Source organism: Melanerpes formicivorus, unplaced genomic scaffold (genome assembly GCF_026170545.1).
Source record: "Melanerpes formicivorus ecotype bairdi unplaced genomic scaffold, bMelFor1.0.p_v2 SCAF_137, whole genome shotgun sequence".
NCBI classification, from domain to species: domain Eukaryota; kingdom Metazoa; phylum Chordata; class Aves; order Piciformes; family Picidae; genus Melanerpes; species Melanerpes formicivorus.
In genome coordinates, this window is record NW_027142489.1 from 207,436 (window position 1) to 229,050 (window position 21,615).

The 21,615-nt window shown below is 64.0% G+C and overlaps 1 protein-coding gene across 2 annotated transcripts in view; it reads left to right on the forward strand.

The window, feature by feature from the left end:
• The first annotated feature begins 6,455 nt into the window (after window positions 1–6,455).
• Window positions 6,456–21,615, forward strand: part of CNGB1 (cyclic nucleotide gated channel subunit beta 1) — a 38,850-nt gene continuing 23,690 nt past the window's right edge. The window contains exons 1-5 of one of the 2 annotated variants that reach the window (XM_068168383.1): window positions 6,456–7,009; window positions 8,385–9,014; window positions 10,950–11,082; window positions 13,602–13,644; window positions 21,416–21,548. In XM_068168383.1, coding sequence (XP_068024484.1) covers window positions 6,795–7,009; window positions 8,385–9,014; window positions 10,950–11,082; window positions 13,602–13,644; window positions 21,416–21,548 — 1,154 coding nt within the window. In that variant the 5' untranslated portion in view covers window positions 6,456–6,794. Of the gene's footprint in view, window positions 7,010–8,384; window positions 9,015–10,949; window positions 11,083–13,601; window positions 13,645–15,066; window positions 15,379–21,415; window positions 21,549–21,615 lie in introns of those variants that run through there. The other variant, XM_068168384.1, reaches the window with a different exon arrangement.

Genomic DNA, 21,615 nt, shown 5'->3' on the forward strand with positions numbered 1-21,615 from the left:
CAGATGGGTGGTGCTGAGCCAGGTGGTGGTGCTGGGCAGATGAGTGAAGCTGAGCAGGATGGTGGTGCTGAGCAGATGAGTGGTGCTGAGCAGATGAGTGGTGCTGAGCAGATGGGTGGTGCTGAGCAGATGAGTGATGCTGAGCAGGGTGGTGGTGCTGGGCCAGGCAGTGGTGCTGAGCAGATGAGTGGTGCTGAGCAGGATGGTGGTGCTGAGCAGATGAGTGGTGCTGAGCAGGATGGTGGTGCTGAGCAGGATGGTGGTGCTGAGCAGATGAGTGGTGCTGAGCAGGATGGTGGTGCTGAGCAGGATGGTGGTGCTGAGCAGATGAGTGGTGCTGAGCAGGATGGTGGTGCTGGGCCAGGCAGTGGTGCTGAGCAGATGAGTGGTGCAGAGCAGGATGGTGGTGCTGAGCAGGTGAGTGGTGCTGAGCCAGGTGGTGGTGCTGAGCAGGTGAGTGGTGCTGAGCCAGGTGGTGGTGCTGAGCCGGGAGCCAGCAGCCTCCCGGTTGGGGCAGCCCTGCCAGAGGGCTTTTCCCCTTGGGTTGGTGCCCGGTGGGCACCGAGGGGCTGCTGCTGTGGACCCTGGGGAGGGGCAAAGCCTCTGCTGCTGCCTGCCCAGGGCACCCCCAGCCCTGTGCCTGGCTGCCCTGTGCCTGGCTGCCCTGGGGGGGCTTCAGGCACCCCAAGGTCATCAGCCAGCCCCAGGGAGGGAGCAGTGGGGCTGAGGTCTGCCCCAGCAGCAAGCTGCCATCAATCAGGGAGGCACAGCATGGGTTGGGTTGGAAGGGAGCTCAGAGCTCATCCAGTGCCAACCCCCTGCCATGGGCAGGGACCCCTCCCCCCAGCCCAGGCTGCCCAAGGCCTCATCCAGCCTGGTCCTCAGCACCTCCAGCCAGGGGGCAGCCGCAGCCTCCCTGGGCAGCCTGTGCCAGGCTCTCCCCAGCCTCCCTGCCAACCATTCCTTCCTCCTCTCCACTCTCCCTCTGCCCTCTCCCAGCTCCAAGCCATTCTCCCTGCTCCTGGCACTCCCAGCCCTTGCCCACAGTCCCTCCCCAGCTCTCCTGGAGCCCCTTCAGCTCCTGGCAGGTTGCTCTGAGCTCTGCCTGCAGCCTTCCCTTCTCCAGGCTGCACAGCCCCAACTCTCCCAGCCTGGCCCCACAGGAGAGCTTCTCCAGCCCCCTGCTCACCTTCAGGGCCCCCAAGCAGTCTCTGGGCACAGGCTGAGGTACACCAAATGCTGTGCAGCCAAGAACCTCCTGGGTTAGGTTTAAAACACAGCAAGGGAAAGCCCAACCTGACCACACACAGCTGAGCCAGCCCTGGGGAGCAGCTCTGCCTGGGTGTCAGGCACATCACCCAAGGGAGGCAGGGAAAGAGACTTCCTCTCCTCTGGGAAGCACTTAGGAGACTGGGAAGAGAGTTCATAGGATCACAGAACTGTCAGGGCTGGAAGGGACCCCCAGGGCTCAGCCAGCTCCAAGCCCCTGCCATGGGGCAGGGGACACCTCACCCCACAGCAGGTTGCTCACAGCCACCTCCAGCCTGGCTGCAAACACCTCCAGGGGTGGAAGCTGAAGGGGAGGATCAGCCTCAGCCTTCTCCCAGCTGCAGGCATCCTGCCCAGCGCTCCCTGGGAAGAGCTGCTCCGACTCTAATGTTCTCCTTCTCCTTTTGTTTCAGGGGGCAAAGGGGCTTAGGGCCTCTGAAACAAATGGAAAACGAAGAGCCTGAGGAGCCAGCCCTTCCTCCCCACAGCCACACAGCAGCCAGGAGAAAGCACAGCTGGGGAGCAGAAAGCTAGCTCCTTCCTCCCAGGGCTCTGCCGGGGGACCCGAGGCTGGCTGCTTGTCCCCGGGCACCCCGGGGGGATGTCCCATGCCAGCCCCTGCTTGGCGGCTGGGGACTGGAGCTATTGGTTTTGCAGCATGGTCTTGCTGAGCTGGGAGCTGCAATTCAGAGAGGAGGGTAGGGAAGCATCACCCAGGAGGCAGAAAGCCTCTTGCTGCAGCCTCCAAGCACTCCTGGCCATCTCAACCCCCCTCCCCCCACACCCTGCCCCAGCCTCAGCATCAGTATCTCACCCCCGAGAGCTCCAGCTGAAGCCCCCAGACCTCTTTCAGTCCATTTTTGCCTCTGAGGTGTAACAGCATAAAGATCTTTCAGCTCTTGCCAGGCTGCTTCTTGCTTTTCTTCCACCCCCCGAGGGCCTGCCCCCAGCTGTGGTTCGAGGCAGCAAATGTAGGGGGGGGGGGGGAGGGAGGTTAATCCTATGTGGACAGGGACCAGTTGGTGGTTGAAAGCCTTGGCCTGGGCTGTCCTTAGAGGAGAACTCGCCCCCGGCCCCCCCTCTCTCCACCTCCACACCCCCCCCGGCTCCGCTCTCTCCCCCCCCCCCCCCCGTCTCTGCTCAGCCCCCCAGCCGCCCTCTCCCGTCCCGGCTCCGCTCAGCCCCCCAGCTGCCCTCTCCCGTCCCGGCTCCGCTCAGCCCCCCAGCTGCCCTCTCCCGTCCCGGCTCCGCTCAGCCTCCCAGCTGCCCTCTCCCCCCACCCCGGCTCGGCTCAGCCCCCCAGCTGCCCTCTCCCGTCCCGGCTCTGCTCTCTCCCCCCAGCTGCCCTCTCCCGTCCCGGCTCCGCTCAGCCTCCCAGCTGCCCTCTCCCCCCACCCCGGCTCCGCTCAGCCCCCCAGCTGCCCTCTCCCGTCCCGGCTCTGCTCTCTCCCCCCCAGCTGCCCTCTCCCGTCCCGGCTCCGCTCAGCCCCTCAGCTGCCCTCCCCCCCCTTCCTCCCCCCCCCCGCCCGGCTCTGCTCTCTCCCCCCCAGCTGCCCTCCCCCCCCCGGCTCCGCTCTCTCCCCCCCCGGCTCTGCTCAGCCCCCCAGCTGCCCTCCCCCCCCCCCTTCCCCCCCCTTCCTCCCCCCCCCCCCCTCCCCGGGCTCCGCTCTCTCCCCCCCCCGGCTCTGCTCAGCCCCCCAGCTGCCCTCTCCCCGTCCCGGCTCTGCTCAGCCCCCCCAGCTGCCCTCTCCTGTCCCGGCTCTGCTCAGCCCCCCAGCTGCCCTCTCCCGTCCCGGCTCCGCTCAGCCCCTCAGCTGCCCCTCCCCCCCTTCCTCCCCCCCCCCCGCCCGGCTCTGCTCTCTCCCCCCAGCTGCCCTCCCCCCCCCGGCTCCGCTCTCTCCCCCCCGGCTCTGCTCAGCCCCCCCAGCTGCCCTCCCCCCCCCCCTTCCCCCCCTTCCTCCCCCCCCCCCCCCCCTCCCCGGGCTCCGCTCTCTCCCCCCCCCGGCTCTGCTCAGCCCCCCAGCTGCCCTCTCCCGTCCCGGCTTCTGCTCAGCCCCCCAGCTGCCCTCTCCCGTCCCGGCTCTGCTCAGCCCCCCAGCTGCCCTCTCCCGTCCCGGCTCTGCTCAGCCCCCCAGCTGCCCTCTCCTGTCCCGGCTCTGCTCAGCCCCCCAGCTGCCACCCCCCCCCCCTTCCCCCCCCCGGCTCCGCTCTCTCCCCCCCCGGCTCCGCTCAGCCCCCCAGCTGCCCTCCCCCCCCTTTCCCCCCCCCGGCTCTGCCCTCTCCCCCCAGCTGCCCTCCCGCCCCCGGCTCCCCTCCCCCCCCCGCCCCTGCTCCGCTCTCTCCCCCCCGGCTCTCCTCGCCCCCAGCTCAGACTGTTCTCTCCTGTAGCTCGCAGCTCCTCAGATGCAGCACTGGTTGCAGGGGCAGTGTCCTGGCAGGATCCCAGGGGCAGTCTCCAGCCCAGAGGTGTGTAGGCAGCTGTAACCACACTGGGACGGTGAGGTGGGGGCTCCTACACCCTAGATGTTTGCTACCTTAGAACTGCAGAGTGGTTTAGGTTGGGAAGGACCCTTGGTGATGATGATCTGGGCAGGGACACTGTCCACTAAATCAGCCTGGAGAAGAAAAGGCTCTGGGGAGACCTAACAGCAGGCTGCCAAGACCTGAAGGGGGCTGCAAGAAGGCTGGAGAGAGACTGTTCCCAAAGGCCTGCAGGGACAGGACCAGGGGCAATGGCTTCAGACTGGAGCAGAGCAGATTGAGATTGGATGTGAGGAACAAGTTCTGCCCCAGGAGGATGCTGGAACACTGCAACAGATTGCCCAGGGAGGTGGATGGGATCCATTCCAGGTGAGGCTGGAGAGGGCTCTGGGCAGCCTGCTCCAGCTGATGATGTCCCTGCTGGGTGCAGGGGGTTGGAGTGGAGGAGCTTTGGAGCTCCCTTCCAGCCCAGCCCATTCGAAGCTGCTCAGAGTCCCATCCAGCCTGGCCTCCAACACTTCCAAAGCTGAGGCATCCACAGCTGCTCCTCTGGGCAACCTGTCCCAGTGCCTCCCCACCCCTGCTGTACATTTCTCCCTCACACCCAGTCCAACCCTACTTCCTTTCAGTTTAAAACCATTCTCCCTTCTCCTGTCCTGGTTAAACAGCAAAAAAAGATCTTTCCCACCTCCCATTGCAGCTCTTTAGGATGGATCTGGAGGGGCTGGAAGGTGCCAGAGCAGGGCCAGGAGGAGGAGCAGAGGGCTGGAGCTGCTCTGCTCTGAGCACAGCCTGAGAGAGTTGGGGTTGTGCAGGCTGCAGAGGAGAAGGCTCCAGGGAGAGCTTCTGGTGGCCTTGCAGGAGCTGCAGGGGGGCTGCAGGAAAGATGGGGAGGGACTTTGGAGGGGGTGAGGGAGGGACTTTGGAGGGGGTGAGGGAGGGACAGGCCTGGGGGGGGCTGAAGCAAAAGGAGCAGTGGGGAGCTGGAGATTGGCTGTGAGGAAGAAGTTGTTGGGCAGGAGGGTGGTGAGAGCCTGGCCCAGGCTGCCCAGGGAGGTGGGTGGAAGCCTCCTGCTGATGCCTGGAGGTGTTTGCAGCCAGGCTGGAGGTGGCTGTGAGCAACCTGCTGTGGGGTGAGGTGTCCCTGCCCATGGCAGGGGCTTGAAGCTGGCTGAGCCCTGAGCTCCCTTCCAGCCCTGCCAGCTCTGGGGTTCTATGAGTTGTGAGTCCAGCAACCAACCAGACATTGAGTCATAGCATGGCTTGAGTTGGGCACAGTGAGGGGGGTGAATGTGGGCAGGGTGGGCACAATGAAGTGGGTAGGTATGGGCAGAGCTGACTGGGGGGGATGTGTTCCTGCCTTTCTGTAGCTGGGTTTGGACCCCTCCTGGCCTCTTCCCCGTGGCAATGCCACTCTGGTGGTCAGGCAGCCCCCAAAATAAGCTGGATTGGCAGTGTGCCCTTGAGCTTCCTCCTCCTCATTCTTCAGAGTGAGCCTGGTGCTGCAGGGTGGGAACCCCCCTGGAACACAGTTAGAGCCCCCTGGAACATGGTTGAGAACCCCCTGGGACATGGTAGGGTTAGCTCTTTGCTTAGGAGCTGGTCCTACGAGCTGTGGTGGGGAGCAGAGCTGGGTCCAGTTGGTGGCTGGTCACCAGTGGAGATCCCCAGGGCTCAGAGCTGGGGGCAGCTCTCTGGAGTGTCTTTGTCAGCCACTTGGGTGGGAGGGAGTTGGGTGCAGCCTCAGTGGGTTTGCAGATGGCACTAAGGATCTGCTGGAGGGCAGGGAGGCTCCCCAAAGGATCTGCCCATGCTGGATCCATGGGCTGAGGTCAACAAAGCCAAGGGCTGGGTCCTGCACTTGGGCTGCTCCAGAGATGCTCCAGGCTTGGGGCAGAGTGGTTGGAAACTGCCCAGCAGAAAAGGACCTGAGGATGCTGGCTGGCAGCAGCTGAAGATGAGCCAGGTGGCCAAGAAGGCCACCAGCAGCCTGGCCTGGAGCAGCAATGGTGTGGCCAGCAGGAGGGATTACAGCTCTGTACTAGGCTCTGGTGTGGCCACACCTCGAATCCTGGTTCAGTTCTGTGTCCCTCACTCCAAGAAGGACTCTGAGGAGCTGGAGCAGGGCCAGGGAAGGGCAAGCAAGCTGGGGAAGGGTCTGGAGAAGAGGGCTGGGGAGGAGCAGCTGAGGGAGCTGGGGGTGTGCAGCCTGGAGCAGAGGAGGCTGAGGGAGACCTCCTTGCTCTCTGCAGCTCCCTGAGAGGAGGCTGCAGGGAGGTTGGGGCTGGGCTCTGCTGCCCAGGCTCAGGGGATGGAAGGAGAGGAACTGGGCTGGAGTTGTGCCAGGGGAGGCTGAGGTTGGAGAGGAGGCAAAATGTCTTTGGTGTCAGAGTGGTCAGGGCCTGGCAGAGGCTGCCCAGGGAGGTGGTGGAGTCCCCATGGCTGGAGGTGGTGCAGAGCCCTGTGGCCATGGCACTGGGGGCCAGGGTTTGGTGCCCAAGGTGGGGTTGGGCTGCTGCTTGGCCTGGATGATACCAGAGGTCCTTTTCCCACCCCAACTCTTCTGTGGCTCTGTGATTCTGTCACAAGCTGCCTGGTATCCTGCTGTGAGGTTTTCCCCAGTGATGCCAGGGAACTGTGGGATGCTGCCAGGGCTGGCTGGGAGAGGGTGTGCTGTGCTGCTCATTGTCACCTGGGCTCTGGGCTGAGCCTTGCTCTGCAAAACCAGGGCCCTCAGGCCGTGCCAGTGCAGCGTTTCACTCAGGGCTTGCAAGTGGAAAGGCTTTGGGCTCTTCCCACAGCTGCTTCTGTTTGCAAGGAGATCCAAAAGGTGGCCTGGAGGTGGTCCAAAGCAGCTGCTGCTGGAGCTGGCTGTGCAGGCAGGCAGGGAAGGCAAAGGGTTCTGCTGTTCATGTGGCTCTGGGTGTGCTTGGCACAAAAACTGATCCATTTTCTTCCTCTTCTGGCCAAAAAGCATCCAGCTGGCCCAGCTCAGGGCACCAGCAGGGCCACAGACGGGGCAGGCTGAGAGAGAGGTGCTGACAATGTGCTGCTTTCGCTTTGTCCCTTCCCTCTTCCCATTCCAGTTCACATTGTCCCTGGGGAGCCTGAGGAGGAGCCTGAGCTTGCCCTGGAAGAGCTTGGTGATGGCTGGGTCACTGAAGCCACGGCTGAGAGGGTGGCCTGGGCTTGTGAGCTGGTGGCAGATGCTCACCCCCCTGCCCCCCATCCAGGAGGAACCTCAGGAAGAGGGAAACAGGTAGGAGAAGGGAGATGCTGTTGATGCTCTGCATGATCTCCAGCCAGCAGGGTGGTGGCCAGAGGAAGGGAGGAGCACACAGAATGGTAGAACTGTTTGGGTGGGAAAAGCTCCCTGAGAGCATCCAGGTGGGGACCAAACCCTGGCCCCAAAGAGCCATGGCCACAGGGCTCTGGGACACCTCCAGCCATGGGGACTCCACCACCTCCCTGGGCAGCCTCTGCCAGGCCCTGACCACTCTGACACCAAAGACATTTTGCCTCCTCTCCAACCTCAGCTTCCCTTGGCACAACTCCAGGCCAGTTCCTCTCCTTCCATCCCCTGAGCCTGGGCAGCAGAGCCCAGCCCCAACCTCCCTGCAGCCTCCTCTGAGGGAGCTGCAGAGAGCAAGGAGGTCTCCCTCAGCCTCCTCTGCTCCAGGCTGCACACCCCCAGCTCCCTCAGCTGCTCCTCCCCAGCCCTGCTCTCCAGACCCTTCCCCAGCTTAGTTGCCTTTCTCTGGCCCTGCTCCAGCTCCTCAGGGTCCTGCTGGGAGTGAGGGCCCCAAAACATCCTGAACACCCCATCCCTGGGCACCCCTCCTTGCCAGCCCTGGGGCTGGCAGCTGAGGTTTGTCTCCAAAGAGGGAGGCACCAGAAGGAGCCCAAAAGGTTCTTCCTTCTGGTGTTGAGTGGTGGTGGAGTCCTGGATGTGATGCTTCCTGGTGCCCTGCAGAAGACAGCTGGAGGATGCTCTGCTTAGGATGCCCTGCAAGTAGACTTTTGGCCCTAGGGCAGGAAGGTTTTGGCCTCATTTGGGATTGGGAATGGTTCTCTCTGTGTGATTCCTAGTCCAAGGTGCTCCAAAGCCAGAAGCAGGCTGAGAGGTGTCCCTGCAGGCTCCCCAAGAGCTCCCTCAAGCTCAGGCACATGCAGGGGAGGCTGAGTGCAGAAGTTTCCACCCCCAGCATGGGTGATGCTCGATGGCACGAGGCACAAGCAATGGCCAGAGCCTCCTTCCCTCAGCAGAGCTCTCTTCTGCTCCCCAGAAAGGGCTGGAGGTGTTTCAAAGCAACCTCTTTGCCAGATGGTGTTTTACCCCTTAGGGTAGGAGCCTGAGGAGCTTTGGGTCAAAATCAGCACCAAGGGGCACCAAGGGACCCCCCTGAGCACATCCTCTCCCCCATGCCACCAGTGGGAGTTGCAGGCTTGAGGGATCTGGGCTTGCACTTCCCTGTTCTTCCTCCCACCCACCTGGGGCCACAGTCTGTCCCCTCCCCCAGGTGTTGTCTGAGGGGTGGAGGGAGAGCATCTCCAAGCCAAAGGGGCTGCAGTGCTTCTCTTGTGAGGGTCAGGCTTGCTTTTGGGATTACAGCTAACGAGTTTCTCCTCTCCAGGCTGTGTTTGTGCTCCCTGACCGCTGCCAGAGAGGAGGAGGAGGAGGAGAAGGAGAAGGAGGAAGAGAAGGAGGAGAAGGAGAAGGAGGAAGAGAAGGAGGAGAAGGAGGAAGAGAAAGAGAAGGAGGAGAAGGAGGAGAAGGAGGAAGAGAAAGAGAAGGAGGAGAAGGAGGAAGAGGATGAGAAAGAGGAGGAAGAGGTAAAGAAAGAAGAGGAAGAGGTAAAGGAAGAAGAGGAAGAGAAAGAGGAGGAAGAGGTAAAGAGAGAGGAGGAAGAGGTAAAGGAAGAAGAGGAAGAGAAAGAGGAGGAAGAGGTAAAGGAAGAAGAGGAAGAGAAGGAGGAGGAAGAGGTAAAGGAAGAAGAGGAAGAGAAGGAGGAGGAAGAGGTAAAGGAAGAAGAGGAAGAGAAGGAGGAGGAAGAGGTAAAGGAAGAAGAGGAAGAGAAGGAGGAGGAAGAGGTAAAGGAAGAAGAGGAAGAGAAAGAGGAGGAAGAGGTAAAGGAAGAGGAGGAAGAGGTAAAGGAAGAAGAGGAAGAGGTAAAGGAAGAAGAGGAAGACGTAAAGGAGGGGGAGGAAGAGGAGGAGAAGAAGGAAGAGGAGGAGGAGGAGGAGGAGGTGGAGGCGCGCTCGGGGTGAGTGGCTCCTGTCGCCTTTGTAGCTGTGCTGGGGAGGCAGTCGTGGTTGCAGCTGCGTTCAGAAGCCGGAGAGGCTGAGGCGTCCATCCGCGGACGAGCAGAGCTCCCCGGACTGGTGCGCAGCTGGGGTGCGCTGGGAGGGATGCGCCGGGCAGGGCAGGCTGCGCTCAGGAGGGCAAGAGGGGTCGGGGAGGGAGGGAGGGATGCATCCTGGGGGATGCTCTAGGGAGGGGTGTTTGGGGGAGGGGTCTCTGGGCAGGGGTGTTTGGGGGAGAGGCGCTCTGGGGAGGGGTGTTTGGGGGCAAGGTCTCTGGGGAGGGGGGTTTCTGGGGGAGGGCTGCTTTCAGAGCCCGGCTCAGCCCAGGGCTGGCTGCGACGCGGTACCTGGTGACGGCGCCGGGAGTCGCCTGGCGACACAATTTCCATCTCCATCGCAGCCGCCCGTGGCAACCACAGCCCCTGGCCGTGCCCTCGCCGGCAGCTCAGCACAGCGGGAGCCCCCCCCGGCTGTGCCTGGCTAACCCCTCGCAGTGGCTGGGCTGAGCAGGACCCCCCTACACACACACAGTTTGTGCCTTCATCCAGGGCTGGGAGCTTCCAGCTCCTGGAGCCGGTCCCGTGGGATTTTGGAACCATCTCCATCAATCCACTGCAGCTGGGAACCAGGAGGGGGTCCCAGGGCTCAATTTAAAGCCAGGATGACGCTAATACATCATGAGGAGGCTGAGGGGAGACCTCATCACCCTCCAGACCTCCCTCAAAGGAGTCTGGTGCCGGGTGGGGTTGGGCTCCTCTCATATGCAGCAAGGCACAGGACAAGAGGAAACAGCCTCAAGCTGTGCCAGGGGAGGTGCCAGGGGAGGCTCAGGTTGGAGATGAGGAACAGTTTCATCCCAGGAAGGGTTCTCAGGCCCTGGCCCAGGCTGCCCAGGGAGGTGGTGGAGTCTCCATCCCTGGAGGTGGTGCTGAGGGGGAGGTGGTTTGGTGCTGGGGGCTCAGCAGCACTGTGAGTTCTGGGGGAGAGGGCTGGGGTCTTGCTGATCTCCAAGGTCTCTTCCCAGCTCAGCACTTCTAAATGCTACTTAAGACAAGGAGGTGGCCCTTAAATGATTGAATACAAGTTATTGTCAGCACTTAAGTTGCTGTCAGCTCTGCTGGTGGAGACTTTGGGCCAGAGGGTATTTAAGAACAAACTTCCCCCCCAGTTTAGAGCTTTGCTCTGATTTCACCTAAGAGAGAAGCCTTCAGGGGCTTCTTACCCAGGGCTGCAGTGTTGACTCTCTGCAAATCTTACCAGAGATCCATGGAAGGGGTTGGGTTGGAAGGGACCTCACAAAGATCCTCCAGCTCCACCCCCCTGCCATGGGGCAGGGACCCCTCCCCCCAGCCCAGGCTGCTCAAGGCCTCATCCAGCCTGGCCTGGAACACCTCCAGGCAGGGGGCAGCCACAGCCTCCCTGGGCTCCCCAGCCTCGTGCTGAAAAGCTTCCTCCTAAGGAAAACCAGAAGTGGGGAGCTGGAGAGTGGCTGTGAGGAAGAAGTTGTTGGGCAGGAGGGTGGGGAGAGCCTGGCCCAGGCTGCCCAGGGAGGTGGTGGAAGCCTCCTGCTGATGCCTGGAGGTGTTTGCAGCCAGGCTGGAGGTGGCTGTGAGCAACCTGCTGTGGTGTGAGGTGTCCCTGCCCATGGCAGGGGCTTGGAGCTGGCTGAGCCTTGGGGTTCCCGCCAGCCCTGGGACTCTAAGCTCCAGTCTAACCCTGCTCTCCTTTGGCTTCAAGCCATTCCCCCTTGTCCTGTCTCCAGATACCCTCAGGAAAAGCCCCTCTGCAGCTGTGATCCTCTCCTGCTGCTGTGGTGCTCCCCATCCACACCTCCCACCTCAGCAAGGGCACAAGTGAGCTCAGGCTCTTGTCTCTGCTTGATCTCTGCCCCCCAGGCCCCTGGGCCAGCCGCTTGGTCCCACCACCAAGGAGGGTGTGGAGGAAGTCTGCTGTGCAGAGGAGGCCCTCAGGATTGAGCAGCTGGAAGAAGCAGCTGGGATAAGTGATTCTGGAGGTGCTCTTGTCCAGGTATGGCATCCCCCCCTGCTTGGTCTGTGGCAGGGCTCAGAGCTGGGCTGGGGCTGGGTGGCAGAGGATGCAGGGCGCTGCTCCCAGGACGGGCACCAGCAGTGCTGCCCACTGAGGGGATTGCTGGAGTCTGACTGTCAGGAGGGGTGAGAACAAACAGCCCCTGCTTTCCTGAGGTGGAAAATCCACGGGGGGGGGGGGGGGGAAAGGACTTCCCCTGGAACTGAGACATACAGGAAGAAGGAAGGGGAAGAGGGGGCTGAGGGAAAGACCTCATCGCTGCCTGCAGCTCCCTGAAGGGAGGTCGGAGGGGGCAGCCCCTGAGGGGCGGGGAGAGGGCAGCCCCTGAGGAGCGGGGAGGGGGCAGCCCCCTGAGGGGCGGGGAGGGGGGCAGCCCCTGAGGGGCGGGGAGGGGGCAGCCCCTGAGGAGCGGGAGGGGGCAGCCCATGAGGGGCGGGGAGGGGACAGCCTCTGAGGAGCGGGGAGGGGGCAGCCCCTGAGGAGCGGGGAGGGGGCAGCCCATGAGGGGCGGGGAGGGGACAGCCTCTGAGGAGCGGGAACGGGGCAGCCCCTGCAGGGCGGGGAGGGGGCAGCCCCTGAGCGGCGGGAGGGGGCAGCCCCTCTGGAGGGAGGAGGGGGCAGCCCCTGAGGAGCGGGAGGGGGCAGCCCCTGAGGGGCGGGGAGGGGGCAGCCCCTGAGGGGCGGGGAGGGGGGCAGCCCATGAGGGGCGGGGAGGGGGCAGCCTCTGAGGAGCGGGAGGGGGCAGCCTCTGAGGGGCGGGAGGGGGCAGCCCCTGAGGAGCGGGGAGGGGGCAGCCCCTGAGGGGCGGGGAGGGGGCAGCCTCTGAGGAGCGGGAGGGGGCAGCCCCTGAGGAGCGGGAGGGGGCAGCCCCTGAGGAGCGGGGAGGGGGCAGCCCATGAGGAGCGGGGAGGGGGGCAGCCCCTGAGGAGCGGGGAGGGGGGCAGCCTCTGAGGAGCGGGGAGGGGGGCAGCCTCTGAGGAGCGGGGAGGGGGCAGCCCCTGAGGGGCGGGGAGGGGGCAGCCCCTGAGGAGCGGGGAGGGGGCAGCCCCTGAGGGGCGGGGAGGGGGCAGCCTCTGAGGAGCGGGAGGGGGCAGCCCCTGAGGAGCGGGAGGGGGGCAGCCCCTGAGGAGCGGGGAGGGGGCAGCCCCTGAGGGGCGGGGAGGGGGCAGCCCCTGAGGAGCGGGGAGGGGGCAGCCCCTGAGGAGCGGGAGGGGGCAGCCCCTGAGGAGCGGGAGGGGGCAGCCCCTGAGGGGCGGGGCGGGGGCAGCCCATGAGGAGCGGGGAGGGGGCAGCCCCTGAGGAGCGGGGAGGGGGCAGCCTCTGAGGGGCGGGGAGGGGGCAGCCCCTCTGGAGGGGGGAGGGGGCAGCCCCTGAGGGGCGGGGAGGGGGCAGCCCCCTGAGGGGCGGGGAGGGGGCAGCCCCTGAGGAGCGGGGAGGGGGCAGCCCCTGAGGGGCGGGGAGGGGGCAGCCCCTGAGGAGCGGGGAGGGGGCAGCCCCTGAGGGGCGGGGAGGGGGCAGCCTCTGAGGAGCGGGAGGGGGCAGCCCCTGAGGGGCGGGGCGGGGGCAGCCTCTGAGGAGCGGGGAGGGGGCAGCCCCTCTGGAGGGGGGAGGGGGCAGCCCCTGAGGGGCGGGGCGGGGGCAGCCTCTGAGGAGCGGGGAGGGGGCAGCCCCTGAGGGGCGGGGCGGGGGCAGCCTCTGAGGGGCGGGGAGGGGGCAGCCCCTCTGGAGGGGGGAGGGGGCAGCCCCTGAGGGGCGGGGCGGGGGCAGCCTCTGAGGGGCGGGGAGGGGGCAGCCCCTCTGGAGGGGGGAGGGGGCAGCCCCTGAGGGGCGGGGCGGGGGCAGCCTCTGAGGAGCGGGGAGGGGGCAGCCCCTGAGGGGCGGGGAGGGGGCAGCCCCCCTGGAGCGGGAGGGGGCAGCCCCTGAGGGGCGGGGAGGGGGCAGCCCCCCTGGAGCGGGAGGGGGGCAGCCCCTGAGGGGCGGGGAGGGGGCAGCCCCTGAGGGGCGGGACGGGGGCAGCCTCTGCTCCTTGGTGCCAAGCAGCAGGCGCAGAGGCAGCGGCTCCAGGCTGCCCCAGGGGAGGCTCGGGCTGGGTCTGAGGCAATCTCTCTGCACTGGGAGGGATCTCAGCCGCTGGGATGCTCTGCCCAGGGCAGCGCTGCAGCCTGGGGGTGTCCAAGCAGCTGCGGGGCTGGGGCTTGGGGCTGTGGCTTAGCCTGGAGCCTGCAGTGCTGGGTGGAGGGCTGCACTTGGGTGGGGTTGGGGGTCTCTTCTAACCAGCTCTGTTGTGGCATTCTGTGCTCCCACCTCTGGACCCGAGGCTGTTGCCCCAAGCAAGGGATGCTTCCCTCCCACCCTGCTGGCACTCAGCAAGGAGCTGCGAGGCTGGGGCATGGTGGGGGGCTGGGGGGTGCCCCCTCCAGCTCCTCAGCATGCTTTCTTCTGGCAGAGCAGGGCTTGGCCCTCTTAACACGCCCTTTTTTCCCCTTTCCCTTCTGAAGGTGGAGGAGGGGAGAGCTGAAGCTGCTGGAGCCGCTGCTGCAGGTACAGTAGCCAGCAGCATGCTGCCAGGCTGGGGGGCTCTGAAGCAGGAGAGGCTTGGCCAGGGCAGGCGCAGCTTCTCCCTCCCTGCTGCTCACTGGCTGGGAGCAGGCAGCTGAGTTTTCTGCAGCCTGGGCACCTGGGGGCTCTCCCCTGGCTCCAAGCACCCCGCGGGGGGGGGGGGGCACAGCCTGATGGCAATGTTGTCGCCAGCTGGAGCCAGCTCTGCCAGGCTGGGGCTGAGCCACGTAGGTAAAGCAGTCTGTGATGTGCAGGAAGAGTTTCTGCTTCAGCTGAGCAATGCAGGGGCTGGGGGTGGCCAAAAAGAGTTTTCTCCACCACTTGGCTCGGTTAGGGCAATACCCAGGGGTGGGAAGCGCAGGAGGCAAGGGGATGGTAATGAAAATGAGGTGGCACAGGCTGGAGAGAGCAGCCCTGGCACAGGCTGGAGGTGTCTGTGCTCCTGCAGCCCTGGCACAGGCTGGAGATGTCTCTGCTCATGCAGCCCTGGCACAGGCTGGAGGTGTCTGTGCTCCTGCAGCCCTGGCACAGGCTGGAGATGTCTCTGCTCACCCAGCCCTGGCACAGGCTGAAGGTGTCTGTGCTCACCCAGCCCTGGCACAGGCTGGAGGTGTCTCTGCTCATGCAGCCCTGGCACAGGCTGGAGAGAGCAGCCCTGGCACAGGCTGGAGATGTCTCTGCTTCTGCAGCCCTGGCACAGGCTGGAGGTGTCTCTGCTCCTGCAGCCCTGGCACAGGCTGGAGAGAGCAGCCCTGGCACAGGCTGGAGAGAGCAGCCCTGGCACAGGCTGGAGAGAGCAGCCCTGGCACAGGCTGGAGGTGTCTCTGCTCATGCAGCCCTGGCACAGGCTGGAGATGTCTCTGCTCACCCAGCCCTGGCACAGGCTGGAGATGTCTCTGCTCACCCAGCCCTGGCACAGGCTGGAGAGAGCAGCCCTGGCACAGGCTGGAGGTGTCTCTGCTCATGCAGCCCTGGCACAGGCTGGAGATGTCTCTGCTCCTGCAGCCCTGGCACAGGCTGGAGGTGTCTCTGCTCACCCAGCCCTGGCACAGGCTGGAGGTGTCTCTGCTCACCCAGCCCTGGCACAGGCTGGAGATGTCTCTGCTCCTGCAGCCCTGGCACAGGCTGGAGAGAGCAGCCCTGGCACAGGCTGGAGGTGTCTCTGCTCACCCAGCCCTGGCACAGGCTGGAGAGAGCAGCCCTGGCACAGGCTGAAGAGGCCTCTGCAGCCCTCTGAGGGCACCTGCACCTTGCAGACGGCTGAAGGCGCCCGGGCAGGCCGCTCGGCAGCCCCTGCCGCCCGCAGAGCAGGGCCAGCGCCGCGCCCGGCCCCGCAGCATCCCTGCGCCGCTCAGCTGCCGCAGCGCTGCCCTCTGACGCCGCCGCTCTGCCTTTCATTTGCAGCTTCGGATGTCTTGCCCTTGCTTGAAGCATCCTAGGCACCCAGCAGCATGCCCAAGCCCACCCGAGACGTCGAGCTAGCCCGGCTGGTGCGCCGCAAGCCGCTCGACGGTGGGGAAGCCTCCTCCTCCTCCTCCTCTTCCTCCTCCTCCTTTTCCTCCCCCCCTGGCTGCAGCGCGCTGCTGGAGCAGCTCCCCAACGTCCCCAGCCGCCGAGCCGCCGCCGCCTGCCTCCTCCCCACCCTTCTTCTCGCCAGCAAACCCAAGGCCGGGGTGGTCAACCCCAACTTTTGCCAGGAGGAGCAACCCCCCTTAGGTATTGGAGGCTTTGAGGAACGGCTTTGGATAGCTTGGGAAGGTCGGGATGGGACTGGGGGTGGGGGGTGGCTGGGGAGGGCGAGGAGCTCTTCCTGGAGGGTTTTATTGCTTGGTTTGGGGAGTGAGGGGGGGTGAAAAAAAAGCACTAAATAAAAGCATCCTTCCTGTTGCAGCACAGAGGCTGGGGACACACACACACACCCCCCACCCCTGAGGCTCTTTTCTTCTGCTTCCACCTCACCACTCTGTGCCTTTCCAGCTGACCCTTGGGGAGAGTTTGCAAGGGTCCAGCGATGAGCTTTGACCTTTGGACCTCCTCCTTGAAGGGAGCTGCAGGCAGGAGGTTAAACACCTGCTGCCCACCAGCAGATTTTTCCTCCCCAGCACATTTTGGGTTCCTTCTCCTCCTCAGGATTCCTGCAGCCTGCTCACCCCCACAGCAGGGTGAGAGGGGATGGAGCTTTGCTGTCCCACAGCTTGCTTGCCTGCCTCTCAGCCCAGGAGGACAAATCCACCCTCCTGCAGCTTTGCTTTGCTTTGGTTTCACCCAGCCCAAATCTGCTGCTTTGTCTTTTTCTTCTCCCCCTCTCCCCCCTCCCCCCCCAACACAACAGGATTTGGACTTTGTAATCCAAACAGGTTGAATCCATTGGCCTCACATCAGCCTGTGGGGGCAGCAGGGGTGTGAAACCCACCCCAACCCCTTCAGAATAGATCCTGCCTTCTGTTCTGCAGCTGAGGGATGGCACAGCCCTGCCCAGCCCAGCTGGGGGGTGTAGCCAAGAGGACCCCAATGCCACTTCTCTCTGGGACTGTGCCCAGCTCTGGAGCCTCTGTGCCAGGAAGGCTCTGGAGGGGCTGGAAGGTGTCCAGAGCAGGGCCAGGAGGCTGAGCAGAGGGCTGGAGCTGCTCTGCTCTGAGCACAGCCTGAGAGAGTTGGGGTTGTGCAGGCTGCAGGGGAGAAGGCTCCAGGGAGAGCTTCTGGTGGCCTTCCAGGAGCTGCAGGGGGCTGCAGGAAAGCTGGGGAGGGACTTTGGAGGGGGTGAGGGAGGGACAGGCCTGGGGGGGCTGGAGCAAAAGGAGAAGTGGGGAGCTGGAGATTGGCTGTGAGGAAGAAGTTGTTGGGCAGGAGGGTGGTGAGAGCCTGGCCCAGGCTGCCCAGGGAGGTGGTGGAAGCCTCCTGCTGATGCCTGGAGGTGTTTGCAGCCAGGCTGGAGGTGGCTGTGAGCAAGCTGCTGTGGGGTGAGGTGTCCCTGCCCATGGCAGGGGCTTGGAGCTGGCTGAGCCCTGAGCTCCCTTCCAAGCCTGACAACTGTGTGCTTCTCTGCCCCCCCTGTGTGCCCCCCAGACACTCACAGGATTAGGGGTGCTCCATGGCCTCCTTGGCTGTCAGCCTCTGTTGACAGCCTCTGAGCCTTGAGGTCTCTTCCAGCCCTGACAGCTCTATGATTGTATGGCTGGAGTTGTGCCAGGGGAGGCTGAGGTTGGAGAGGAGGCAAAATGTCTTTGGTGTCAGAGTGGTCAGGGCCTGGCAGAGGCTGCCCAGGGAGGTGGTGGAGTCCCCATGGCTGGAGGTGTCCAAGAAATGAGTAGATGTGGCACTGGGGGACACAGTCCAGTGCTCATGGTTCTATGATTCTATGGTCTGGTGGAGATGCCCCTGCCCATGGCAGTGGGGCTGGAACTGGATGATCTTGAAGGTCCCTTCCAACCCAGCCCCTTCTGGGAGTCTATGAAAGTACCCAAGGGCTCAAGCAGATGGTCCTAAAGATGACCTCTAGGTGCTGCCAGGGAATGGCTAGTAGGGGTCTGCCAGCCCAGGAGCTGCAGGAGCTCCTTCCTCTGGGATGCAGCACTGCCAGCTCAGGAGCTCCAGCAGCTCCTTCCTGGAATGCAGCACTGCCAGCTCAGGAGCTCCAGGAGCTCCTTCCTCTGGGATGCAGCACTGCCAGCTCAGGAGCTCCAGGAGCTCCTTCCTGTGGGATGCAGCACTGGCAGCTCAGGAGCTCCAGGAGCTCCTTCCTCTGGGATGCAGCATTGCCAGCTCAGGAGCTCCAGGAGCTCCTTCCTGGGATGCAGCACTGCCAGCCCAGGAGCTCCTTCCTCTGGGATGCAGCACTGCCAGCTCAGGAGCTCCTTCCTCTGGGATGCAGCACTGCCAGCTCAGGAACTCCTTCCTCTGGGATGCAGCACTGCCAGCTCAGGAGCTCCTTCCTCTGGGATGCAGCACTGCCAGCTCAGGAGCTCCAGGAGCTCCTTCCTCTGGGATGCAGCACTGGCAGCTCAGGAGCTCCAGGAGCTCCTTCCTCTGGGATGCAGCACTGCCAGCTCAGGAGCTCCTTCCTCTGGGATGCAGCACTGCCAGCCCAGGAGCTCCTTCCTCTGGGATGCAGCACTGGCAGCCCAGGAGCTCCTTCCTCTGGGATGCAGCACTGCCAGCTCAGGAGCTCCTTCCTCTGGGATGCAGCACTGCCAGCCCAGGAGCTCCTTCCTCTGGGATGCAGCACTGCCAGCCCAGGAGCTCCTTCCTCTGGGATGCAGCACTGGCAGCCCAGGAGCTCCAGGAGCTCCTTCCTCTAGGATGCAGCACTGCCAGCTCAGGAGCTCCAGGAGCTCCTTTCTCTGGGATGCAGCACTGCCAGCTCAGGAGCTCCAGGAGCTCCTTTCTCTGGGATGCAGCACTGCCAGCTCAGGAGCTCCAGGAGCTCCTTCCTGTGGGATGCAGCACTGCCAGCTCAAGAGCTCCAGGAGATCCTTCCTCTGGGATGCAGCACTGCCAGCCCAGGAGCTCCTTCCTCTGGGATGCAGCACTGCCAGCTCAGGAGCTCCTTCCTCTGGGATGCAGCACTGGCAGCTCAGGAGCTCCAGGAGCTCCTTCCTCTGGGATGCAGCACTGGCAGCTCAGGAGCTCCAGGAGCTCCTTCCTCTGGGATGCAGCACTGCCAGCTCAGGAGCTCCAGGAGCTCCTTCCTCTGGGATGCAGCACTGCCAGCTCAGGAGCTCCAGGAGCTCCTTCCTCTGGGATGCAGCACTGCCAGCTCAGGAGCTCCAGGAGCTCCTTCCTCTGGGATGCAGCACTGCCAGCTCAGGAGCTCCAGGAGCTCCTTCCTCTGGGATGCAGCACTGGCAGCTCAGGAGCTCCTTCCTCTGGGATGCAGCACTGCCAGCTCAGGAGCTCCTTTCTCTGGGATGCAGCACTGCCAGCTCAGGAGCTCCAGGAGCTCCTTCCTGTGGGATGAAGCACTGCTGGCTCAGGAGCTCCAAGAGCTCCTTCCTGGGATGCAGCACTGCTGGCTCAGGAGCTCCAGGAGCTCCTTCCTCTGGGATGCAGCACTGCCAGCTCAGGAGCTCCTTCCTCTGGGATGCAGCACTGCCAGCCCAGGAGCTCCTTCCTCTGGGATGCAGCACTGGCAGCCCAGGAGCTCCAGGAGCTCCTTCCTCTAGGATGCAGCACTGCCAGCTCAGGAGCTCCAGGAGCTCCTTTCTCTGGGATGCAGCACTGCCAGCTCAGGAGCTCCAGGAGCTCCTTTCTCTGGGATGCAGCACTGCCAGCTCAGGAGCTCCAGGAGCTCCTTCCTCTGGGATGCAGCACTGCCAGCTCAAGAGCTCCAGGAGATCCTTCCTCTGGGATGCAGCACTGGCAGCCCAGGAGCTCCAGGAGCTCCTTCCTCTAGGATGCAGCACTGCCAGCTCAGGAGCTCCAGGAGCTCCTTTCTCTGGGATGCAGCACTGCCAGCTCAGGGGCTCCAGGAGCTCCTTCCTGTGGGATGAAGCACTGCTGGCTCAAGAGCTCCAAGAGCTCCTTCCTCTGGGATGCAGCACTGCCGGCTCAGGAGCTCCAGGAGCTCCTTCCTCTGGGATGCAGCACTGCCAGCTCAAGAGCTCCAGGAGATCCTTCCTCTGGGATGCAGCACTGCCAGCCCAGGAGCTCCTTCCTCTGGGATGCAGCACTGCCAGCTCAGGAGCTCCTTCCTCTGGGATGCAGCACTGCCAGCTCAGGAGCTCCAGGAGCTCCTTCCTCTGGGATGCAGCACTGCCAGCTCAGGAGCTCCTTCCTCTGGGATGCAGCACTGCCAGCTCAGGAGCTCCTTCCTCTGGGATGCAGCACTGCCAGCTCAGGACCTCCAGGAGCTCCTTCCTCTGGGATGAAGCACTGCTGGCTCAAGAGCTCCAAGAGCTCCTTCCTGGGATGCAGCACTGCCGGCTCAGGAGCTTCAGGAGCTCCTTCCTCTGGGATGCAGCACTGCCAGCTCAGGAGCTCCAGGAGCTCCTTCCTCTGGGATGCAGCACTGCCAGCTCAAGAGCTCCAGGAGATCCTTCCTCTGGGATGCAGCACTGCCAGCCCAGGAGCTCCTTCCTCTGGGATGCAGCACTGCCAGCTCAGGAGCTCCAGGAGCTCCTTCCTCTGGGATGCGGCACTGCCAGCCCAGGAGCTCCTTCCTCTGGGATGCAGCACTGCCAGCTCAGGGGCTCCAGGAGCTCCTTCCTCTGGGATGCAGCACTGGCAGCCCAGGAGCTCCAGGAGCTCCTTCCTCTGGGATGCAGCACTGCCAGCTCAGGAGCTCCAGGAGCTCCTTTCTCTGGGATGCAGCACTGCCAGCTCAGGAGCTCCAGGAGCTCCTTTCTCTGGGATGCAGCACTGGCAGCTCAGGAGCTGCAGGAGCTCCTTCCTCTGGGATGCAGCACTGCCAGCTCAGGAGCTCCAGGAGCTCCTTCCTCTGGGATGCAGCACTGCCAGCCCAGGAGCTCCTTCCTCTGGGATGCAGCACTGCCAGCCCAGGAGCTCCTTCCTCTGGGATGCAGCACTGCCAGCTCAGGGGCTCCAGGAGCTCCTTCCTCTGGGATGCAGCACTGGCAGCCCAGGAGCTCCAGGAGCTCCTTCCTCTGGGATGCAGCACTGCCAGCTCAGGAGCTCCGGGAGCTCCTTTCTCTGGGATGCAGCACTGCCAGCTCAGGAGCTCCAGGAGCTCCTTCCTGGGATGCAGCACTGGCAGCTCAGGAGCTGCAGGAGCTCCTTCCTCTGGGATGCAGCACTGCCAGTCCAGGAGCTCCAGGTGCTCCTTCCTGGGATGCAGCACTGCCAGCTCAGGAGCTCCTTCCTCTGGGATGCAGCACTGCCAGCTCAGGAGCTCCAGGAGCTCCTTCCTCTGGGATGCAGCACTGCCAGCTCAGGAGCTCCAGGAGCTCCTTCCTCTGGGATGCAGCACTGCCAGTCCAGGAGCTCCAGGAGCTCCTTCCTCTGGGATGCAGCACTGCCAACTCAGGAGATCCTTCCTGTGGGATGCAGCACTGCCAACTCAGGAGATCCTTCCTGTGGGATGCAGCACTGCCAGCTCAGGAGCTCCTTCCTCTGGGTTACAGCACTGCCAGCTCAAGAGCTCCAGGAGCTCCTTCCTGTGGGATGCAGCACTGCCAGCTCAGGAGCTCCTTCTCTGGGATGCAGCACTGCCAGTCCAGGAGCTGCAGGAGCTCCTTCCTGGGATGCAGCACTGCCAGCTCAGGAGCTGCAGGAGCTCCTTCCTGGGATGCAGCACTGCCAGCTCAGGAGCTCCTTCCTCTGGGATGCAGCACTGCCAGCTCAGGAGCTCCAGGAGCTCCTTCCCATTCTAGGATTCTCTGACTGTGGGGATCCAACCCCTGGGGATCCAACCCCTGGGGACTCAGTGCTTGCCTGGAGCAGCTGCCAGCTGGGAAAGCAGAAGGGAGGGAGGTGTGGCACTGCCTACAGTGATAAAAACTGGGCAAAAAGGGGAGAAAACCCAAACCAATACAAAGGAGGGACAGAACTGCACCAGACTGTCAGGAGAGGGAAGCTGGAACCAGATGATCCTCAAGGTCCCTTCCAACCACTGTAGGGATCCAGGCAATGAGTGTTGGGTGAGAAGGGAACGGAGGGGGAAAGGAGAATCCTTCCAGCACACTGTGGGGCTTGAGGGCAGCTCCCTGGAGAGGATGGAGCCTGGGGCTTCATCCTGGCTGCAGGCTGGGCCCAGCACCCCTCTCACCTGCAACTGTTGTCCTTCTCCACGGGCCAGGCAGTGACCCCTTCGTGGATGCCGTGGCAAGCAGAAGCGATGCTGTGGAGAAGGATGGCACCCACCTCCTGGTGCCCACCAGCCATGCTTCCAGCATGTTGGCAGTGCCCAGCATGGCACCAGCATCCCCCAGGTATGGCTCTGCCTAGGCATGGTCCCCCAGCTCCTGGGGAATCTCACCCCCTCCCGATGGTGCTGGG